The sequence below is a fragment of the Penicillium waksmanii genome (assembly GCF_028829765.1).
Source record: "Penicillium waksmanii strain IBT 27052 chromosome Unknown utg000005l:1.0-5232799.0:1.0-5237142.0, whole genome shotgun sequence".
Lineage (NCBI taxonomy): Eukaryota > Fungi > Ascomycota > Eurotiomycetes > Eurotiales > Aspergillaceae > Penicillium > Penicillium waksmanii.
In genome coordinates, this window is record NW_026643252.1 from 4,276,676 (window position 1) to 4,285,892 (window position 9,217).

The 9,217-nt window shown below is 40.9% G+C and overlaps 3 protein-coding genes across 3 annotated transcripts; all 3 read left to right on the plus strand.

Moving 5' to 3' along the window:
* Positions 1–3,159: 3,159 nt before the first annotated feature.
* Positions 3,160–4,988, plus strand: N7481_006505 (uncharacterized protein; the record flags this gene model as incomplete). The annotated part of the gene is made up of 3 exons (XM_057265724.1): positions 3,160–3,526; positions 3,585–4,813; positions 4,962–4,988. 3 exons carry the CDS (start codon positions 3,160–3,162, stop codon positions 4,986–4,988), a joined length of 1,623 nt encoding a protein of 540 aa, XP_057123444.1.
* Positions 4,989–5,729: 741 nt separating this feature from the next.
* N7481_006506 (uncharacterized protein) lies at positions 5,730–6,182 on the plus strand (the record flags this gene model as incomplete). Its single annotated transcript, XM_057265725.1, has 1 exon — positions 5,730–6,182. One exon carries the CDS (start codon positions 5,730–5,732, stop codon positions 6,180–6,182), a length of 453 nt encoding a protein of 150 aa, XP_057123445.1.
* A 1,639-nt stretch (positions 6,183–7,821) lies between these two features.
* Positions 7,822–8,583, plus strand: N7481_006507 (uncharacterized protein; the record flags this gene model as incomplete). The annotated part of the gene is made up of 1 exon (XM_057265726.1): positions 7,822–8,583. The coding sequence occupies one exon, from the start codon at positions 7,822–7,824 to the stop codon at positions 8,581–8,583; it is 762 nt and encodes a 253-aa protein (XP_057123446.1).
* Positions 8,584–9,217: the final 634 nt, after the last annotated feature.

Here is a 9,217-nt window from a genome sequence, read left to right on the forward strand (position 1 = left end):
ACTAATCTCTTACTTTCTATATATTATGGCTTTTAACCCAGATATATAGCGGTCTTTTATAATATTGGGGAAGGAGGTCTATAATCGCCTTATATCGGACGATACTACTATAGTAATAGGTATCTTCTAGCTTCCTTAGAAACTTAGATATATTAGTTTTATCGAACGTAGGAGCTCTATAAGATTCTGGGGCTAGTATTGTGCTATATATTATCTAATATATTAGTTATAGGGGCAGAACAGTATAATAGGGTATATACAGTATAGGTTCTCTAATCAGTATAGTCAGCAGAATATAAGAAAGCAGCCTTACGGCTTTAAGGTTTATAGGACTTATAGGACAAGAGGGATCCCTAATAGTTAATCTAGATACTTTAGGCAGTGGTTCAAAAAACTAAGTAAATTATTCTGCAGCAGTAATAGGTATAGCTATATCACTAAGAAGTTTACTATCATTGCTACTGTTATTAATAGCTATAGTTTCAGAAGATTGTTTTCCTGTAGGAAAACGTAGTACAGAAGAACAAGAAGAATAAAGTAATACAGTATTAGAAAATAACTTAGTCTGATATAATGATTCAGAAGCAGAAACAGAATCAAACGAAGATAAAGATAAAGACAGGGAAATAGAATATAAAATAGGAGCCTCAGTACTTAATAATAATAATAATTCCTTAGATAAAACTAACTCCTTGCTTCCTGACGAGGGGTTATCCTTCTTCCCTAGTATATAACACAATATAAATAATAACAGAATATTAGACAGCCCTAAATACTAGATATAGCTAATACTAGGATATCTGTAAACTGCTATCTTATACAGTTAACCTAGTATTATTTATAGAAGCCTTTCTAGTATTATAGTATCTCCTATATACTAATCAGTAAGTATTAATTATAGAAACTATATATATTTAGCGGAAGGGGATACTCTGATATCTTTTTTAGCCGATATATTGAATATTTAATTGGCTAATCCTATCTAGGATCAACAGCTCTTTACTCTTTATGATATATTCGAATACTATTATATTCTCTTAGGGTTAAATACAGTGCCTACTCTTATAATAGTATTACTCTTGTTTTTAGCCATCCTTATTAATTAAGTCTTCCCAGAGACGCTATATATAAGATAGGAATACTCGCTAGCAGTCTGTTAAGCAGACGGGTTGATTATAAGAAGATAAAACCACTATATTTGTAGAGTGCAGAAGAGTAGTAGACAGAGTGTAACGCTATAGAGATACGACTAGTAAGATATTTAAGTCTTTATAGATATACGATATACCGATACTGCAACCTTAGCCTTATCAGACTATACAGAAAGAATAATTCATAAGGGGGAACATATATGTTGTTATTGATACTATCGAACAAACGCTACTTATTCTTCCGAAACGATATGGCTGCCTTATTACTAAGGCCCTAATCACCTGACTATGGGATACCGGTGTTGAGAGCGGAATTCCCCATTATAATATATAGTATTAACTATAGCTATAGCTTTAATATATAGTAATAAACTTATTTATTCTAAAAAACCTAAGAAAAATAATATTCTAGATCTATAAGATAATAGTAAAAAATCTTTAGTTTTTTATTAGATTACTAATAGTAATATTTAATCTTATTACTAACTTTTTTAGTATTAAAGATATTTTTATTATATATTAAAATAAAAGTTTATTTTTTAAAATACTTCTAGCTACTAAAGTAGTTATTATAATTATCTTTAAAGTATTTTTTTTCTATAGTCTAATTATTCTTATAATTAGAGTTTAGATATTTAACTTCTATAAAGATCCTTATTTTTTTATTCTTATAGACTTTAGGATTATCTTCAAAAATATATCTAAGCTAAAAAAGTTAGTTTTCTTATTTCTAAAGAATAAATAATCTTTTAAATTTATTAGCCTTAAAACCCTCTAATTTTTTATACTTTTTAGTCTTAGTTCTTTTATAATTTATAGATAGCTTATTTAAAAAGGTTTTAGTTTTTATATTTCTAGCTAAGTAGAAAGCTCTTTAATATAGGTCTAAATTACTAGAAACTCTTTAAGATACTTTAGTTTATATTTTCTTTTCTAGACTATCTATATTAATATTTTTAAGCTTAATAATATTCCTAGTTATAGGTTTACCTATAATTTCTCTAATCTATATCTTATAAGAAAGAAAAAGAAATATATTAGTATTATATATAGTAGCTTTATAGATTAATATCTAATCTAGCTTAGGTTCTATAGGGTTTTTATACTAATCTAGGACTAATTTAATCTTAGGTTAAATAGTAGAAGAAAAGAGTATAGTAACTTTATATTATATATTATTATAGAACAATATAGGGTTTTAATATATAGAGGGTACTATCTTTAATCTCTAGATAGTTAAGAAAAAAGAATTAGAATTATAATAATTACTAAGTTATTAGGCTAGATATCTATAACTAGGTAAGGATATTAGACAGTAGAGATTAGATTAGGTAGTTAATATAGAGACTAATTCTTAAGAAGATTAAGAATCCTAAATACTTATAGGATCTTAAATATATTAGGGTTTAGATAGATATCAATATATAGATAACTTAAAGAGGATTTGTCTATAAATCAGCCTTAAGAGTCTGGGGTATTATATACTTTAAATCATATGATATAAATAAAGTAATATAATCTCTTTAATATCTTTAAGATAAAAGCTTCTATCTTTATATTCTTAACTCTTACTTTTCTCTTATCTTTACCTTATCTTATTCTTTCCTTTTATTATTAAATCAGATTGTGAAAGAGCCCGAGATGATTCAGTAGCCGCCTTAGGCTCAGACCACACCCGTCTGATGTTACATTTCTAGCGGAGCTGAAGGAAGACGCCCGTCTACCCTAGCCTGGCCCCGATATGAGACATTGTGTGGGAACGCCATGCAGGTATCGAGCAAATCAGATGACATCGCAACCCTTCTTTTCATGATTTACAACAGCTCATACCTCTTATGCTAAATTCCTATTGCTCAACGCAGACAAGGTAGATTTTCTCTTGGCATGTGTTTGCTCGTATCTATTCTCTTGAATGATCTTCTTGTCCCTTGGACACTCGGGTAGTCAACTGATATAGATCGCTTGTTTCCAGTTGTTCAGTCCCTCTTTCTCGTCAGTCTCTAGTATCATGTCTGTGACTCTTGATAACATTCAATTTTACCATGGCCCATCTAAGCCCAGGACTCAACCTTATTTTGCTTTCGACAGCAAGCGGAACACGTCTGGTACCCCACTGTCGGCTCGGCCACCCGAGTTTGCAAACGACTCGACCCTTTCGGCGATAGACCACTGCGAACCCCTTTCTTCAATCCTTCATCCAGATAATATCATAGGCCAAGAAACACTTCAGCCACCAAATATATTTGATATTGAGATGAGTAGGATGTGGGAAACGGTGCCGACATCCGAAGATTCTTATGAGAGCGGTGCCTCTTTTGCACAAACGCTTGGCTGTCATCTCCAAGAGCTGTCAAGCAAAGGGACGTCGGGAATTTGTAAGTTGGAGCTCCGAAATGTTCTTCATCACAGGCTGCTAATCATTTCTGTCTACAGCGGCATCGCGTGCTTTACGTGAAACGATTGAATTCGACAGTTCAGGCTTAGTTCCAAGGTCCCATTCATTTTGCAACAGACCATCGTCATCCCCTGCTTTGAAAATTACGGAGTCCTCTTCACCAAGAATAGTGGATTCGTCTTCTATTAGTTCGTTTGCGCTAGAAGACACCCAGCAGCAAGAAGACCATCGCCCACGTGCGACCGCCGAATCTTCCAGCCCAGCCAATATCGAGGAAATTTCCAACATCTCTAGTACATTTCGTGAACACTTTTCAAGCCATCCGTTCTCTTGCACCTCATCCTGCCAAGGTCCCGCCTCCAGGGCAACAAACGGGAGAAGCCTATCCTTCCCTTTGCCGGATGATAACCCTGGTGGCCGTCAGGTAGGCCACACCGGATTAGAGTCGGATTCCTGTCCTACGAGCGTTGCTGTGGCAGATAGTCCCAGGCCAGCCAATACACTCCATGTCAACACACCAGATTTGACCAACGTGGAACAAGCCACCAACTGTGGTCATGATATTTCTCAATCAAGAGCAGCTAGTGGCATTCCTCCAATCCGCAGGAAAAGAAGAGAATACAAACAGCCTTCTACTAGCAGACAATATACTGCACCTGAAGACCGACGTATGTCTGTCGCTGTCGCTGTGGTGATACCCCCGCCACGCCCACACCATTTGCGCGGTATGCGTTCGAGCGCAAAACCTGTTTTGTCGGATGCCGACCACAGCGACAACAGCAAAAGCTTCGATGATACCTCGGACGAAGTCTTCACAAATGAGTCAATTGAATCAGAATTCTCGGAATTTGAAGACCACCAAGGTTCTGTGGAGGCAGACGATCACTCAAATATGGCCGCTTCGTGTCATGCTAACGACATGTCCCTGAATTCCTCGACCAGCCATCGCGGGTGTAAAGATATTATGGGGCGGGCAATCCTCACCATGGAAACCCTGGGGCTTGAGCCCACTTACTTTTTCACCTTTATGCCCGACAACATCCGCTCGATGCCATATAAGCCTGTCCAAAGTTCTCCTCGTGACTCCGAGAGACCGGCTAGAATTGGAAAGATCCAAGTAAGCAGAGGTAGTTCCCACGACAAAAGGAAACGCCGGCCATATTCAACCGACGAAGACCGTTTACTCGTGAAGCTGAAGGAAGAAAAGAAGTTGGCGTGGGGGGGGAGATCACGAGTCACATTCCTGGTCGCAAATCATTCATTACAGGTACACTATTCTACCAAATTGAGGCCTAGAAAAACCAATAAAAGTTGCCTGCGAAGTCGGAAGGGAGCCAGAAACTGAAAATACATACTCTTGAAGCACTTCTCGTCTTTGTACCCTCGCCCCCTTGGAATCTATGGATATCCAACAGTACGTCAATGAGGCCTACCAAGAGTAGATTTATATTAGGACATATATCTGTCGTCATGGGTGTAGGAGAAGCTCTAAGGCAGACGCAGTGAAGACAGAGTTATTTCGTTGCCAGTATACAATCAATTTACATGCCGAAGCCACAATAATATCGGCCGGGTCGTTATAATGTCAAGAGAAAAAAAAACCTGATGAAAAACGCCATCTGGCCGAAAGGCACTCCCCCCCCCTCCTCTGGGTGATTCATTGGGCTCTCCAGGGCCTAAAGAGTATGAAGAAGGTGAGGCGAGCAGGTCCTTGCTACTTTTCGTCCGGCGCGTGACTTATGTGCGGCCAGTAGTCGGGTGGGTGTCGCCAGGGTGAGTTTAGGGTGAGCGCCGCTTTAGCGTCGCGTGACCAGGGGTGAGAAGGGTGAGTGCGCAATAGACAGGGTCAGAAGTGGGCGAGAAACACCCTTGGTCGCGCAATGGTCGCTCGGGCCCTCTCCAGCCCAACCAGGGCACATAATGATTGGGTTTTCCTGACTCGCTGAAACGTTCGGTCTCTTGGCATCTGCACATAGCCACAAACTGCTTTCTGGGTAGATTTTAAGGGAGCGCGGAGGGTACCTGTGCCACCCCGAAATCAAAATAGGCGGCTAGGCTTTACTCGGCGCTAACTTGTCATTCTCGCCTAATATTAAAGGTCAGGTTGATCTGACTGTTAATCTCAATCTCTTGATCTTCGTTTCAACCGCATTCTCAACGTCAATAATAATATAAAAGCAGACATGGCTGATCCATTTTCTGTGACTGGGAGTGCAGTAGGCGTCATATCACTTGGCCTCACTGTTTGCCAGGGACTGATTGCTTACTACGGGAAATTCAAAGCATTCCACGAGCAAATCGACGAGGTGACAGATCAAATGGCCGCATTAGAGAGCATTTTGAAGGTGCTACAGCATGTGCTGATTAATGCGAGTGTATTGTCCACGTGTGAAACAGCTCCGTCTGCGGCTGCGGCAATTGATTCTATTTTAAAATGCCACGAAGGTCTCAACAAATTGGGAAGGATGCTTGAAAAGTGCGATGCGACGAAGTCAGCACGCAGCTCAACTGGTCATAACAAACAAATCAGTCGGCTTTTATATCCCTTCAGAGGCGAGACACTCATGGCACTTACGGAAACAATGAGCTGTCTACAGGCTAACCTCAACACTTCACTTCAAGTTTTGAACATGTAAGTGGTCGCCACTAGCTCCTTGCATGCTTGCCACTGACTGACAGGAATGTAGTTCTATGATGACGCTCAATCATAAGAGAATGGATCTGTTAGTGACGGGGTCGGCTTCCATCGCGTCAAATACAAGCCATATCTTAAGCATGACGAATCGACTAGATCAAAACAGTCTCAGTGTTGACAGTAGATTAGAGATGCTTGAACAGCATCTCGATCAAATGGTATATAAGCGTACTCGGTTCAAATTGCTATTTCTTTGATGATACAGCTACTCACTGCTAGCCCAAAGGAATCCAATATTGCTTGCGTAGGCGCACGCCTAATTGTCACGCCTGCTTTGTTGCGATCCCTTCTAGATGACCAGAAAATGGCTGCAGAATCTACAGGATTCTTGATGGCAAAAAGTCAACATCATCGCGTTGGGGACCTAATCGGATGCACGTGCTCTCACTGGAGTCAGTCTTCGTCCTGGAACCGACAATTTGCTCGACAACCAGCAATTCTGAACCAAGCCTGCCCAGTTCATGACCAACATGAGCATACTACCCTATTTCTAAAGCGCTGGACACATTATAATCGCTTTCTAGGCTATACTATTCAAATTTCGTTGGACATCACCAAAGGCGCTGGTGGTCTTGCTATCTCCCCTCATCTCGAATTCCGTGCAACTGTGCCGACAGATTCACCTATATTCAGGCTCCTGTCCAATACAGAAGACGTCTTGAAATCTAAGACCGTCAGTAGAACTCTGGAAAACACCCAACAAAAACTATTCGAACTCCTTAGAGAGGGGAAAGGCTCATGGTCGGATGCTCTGCCTAACGGAAACACAATTTTACATGTGAGAATACGTCATATTAAGAGTTCAAAATAGAGTGGGCTTTTCTAACTCAGGGATATGCTAGACGATAACTGGCTGGCAATTATACAGCTCGCAGTGGGATGCCAATTCATGGCTTCGTTGGCGAATCTTCCTCAAGGCGATCTCACAAATGGGCCCACTGTCAACTCGCCTGAGTGACAACGGCGAGACTCCTGCGGACAAGATGATAGAATATTTTGACGTATATGAAAGCTACAGAGAATCTCGACAGCGACAGGGAACTATTAATATCTGCTCTGATTTATTGAATGCCAGGGGCTTCATGACACATATGGCCCTCGATTGGAGGCATCACCCAACGCATTTTAACCCTTTCTATTATATGAGTGGAAGGGATGGCCGCATGAACGATCATATCTTTGAAGATAATAGTATTCGGCTCATTTGGCAAATTTCCGACGAGAAGGAGACCCAAGGTAAGTCCCTGCTTACAACCTGAGGTCGAACATAGAAAAACTCACTGAATATAGACATCGATGTCCCAGAAGAGCTGCTTCCCCTTGTGTATAGATCAAGTGAACATTTAATCTCACTCTTGAGAAAAGGCGTCGATTTACAACAATGGGTTAATTCCTACGTACAATGGCCTACTGGGCTGGCCTTGATTCTTGAGTCTGGCCACACACCGGAGTTGAATTCTCTCACAACAGCATGCGATTCAAATTGCGTAGAGAGTATCAAGATTCTGATCAATTCTCAAAAATTCTATATCGATCCGGCGACGCTGCAGACCGCCTGTAATCACCCCAATACGATGATTATGGAGCTTATAGTGGCCGCGCTCGCTGACCGTAGGAGGCAGCTACAAATTCTTGTGGAGACCCATTTGCCAGAAGAAGTGCATTTGGAGCTAGGTATTAGCCCTGGGACTCTCATGAGTCGTCAAGCTTACAAAGCTTATCAACTTTTGAAGGCAAGCTCTATTGATGTTGACGGCATTGTTGAGAGAACAAGTTGGTCTGTCTATGACTACATAGGTATCAATCTCAAGTCAGCAGACTTGCTTTGGGATTCTGGTTTCCGAGACGTGGACGAGATAGATGGCAATACGTCGTGTATAAGGGGACTTTGGCATAGTTCACCGCCCTGCAGACTAGATGTGTTCTTGGAGAAAGCGAACTGGCTCATTAACAAAGGCGCAAGCATAACTCGCAGGAAGGACTCCTGCCCAGCTTTGCATTACCTTGGACATGACGTGGGAAAGCTTCTGCATTCAATTGATGACTTCGAGGGATTTCTTTGGCAAATGCATGAGCTAAGCCGAGAATCTATCCAATTAATGTTCACGATATTCATGGACGAATCTCAAGACGACTGCTGCTGTCCGTGTTCTTCAACTGGTTGCTCAGGTCTTACGGCGTTCTTGCGCGGAATGTTTCCGACACGGTCTGATAAAGACTTGGACGAGCTCATAAATAGGCTTGCAATTGTCATAGAGGCCCTTACAAGCTCACATGTGCTGCCTAGCCAGGAGCGTCTTATTGATCTCATCGCTCCTTCTGTCCTGCGCTTTGTCACTTAACGAAGGTTGAACATCTCCCATACCTGCATCCACGATTACTACGGTGGAATAGATGCAGAAGAGATTGAGGAAATTCAAGATGAGGAACGTCTTTTGATACTTGAGCTCGAAGGGCTTTTGGCTGAATTTGTCCAGACATTGGAAAATCTCTCACTGTCATTTCCAGACTTCTTGACGGGCTATTGGCGAGCCCGCATGAGGGAGGTTGAATCTTTGAGTGGGGTGCCCAGTGCAGAAGCGTCCGCTAAAATTCTCGAGACTGGAGTGATTCTGTATGAATAAGAATCTAAATTGAACTAATAGGATATGTTGTTTAACTTGCATAAATATTGTGACATTTTGTCTGGCAGATTTACAGTATATTCCGGTTTTCCCTCTACTGCTCCACTTTGAGTGCACCCTTGAAGGGTCCAGCATGTCTCAGCTCGTTTTAGCATATCTCAAGGCCACAAACTTGGTGCCCGAAAATAGAGTAGAACCAGGAGGGGACTCACTGGAAGCCTAGTAGCCTGATAGTATTGAGCACCATCTTCTAGAGCAACGTCTGTCCACCTCGACATTCAAACATTTAAGGAACATTCGACTGGTAATTCATTGCTGTGCGGTAGCATTTCAACGTTGGGTCTTTGGTTTT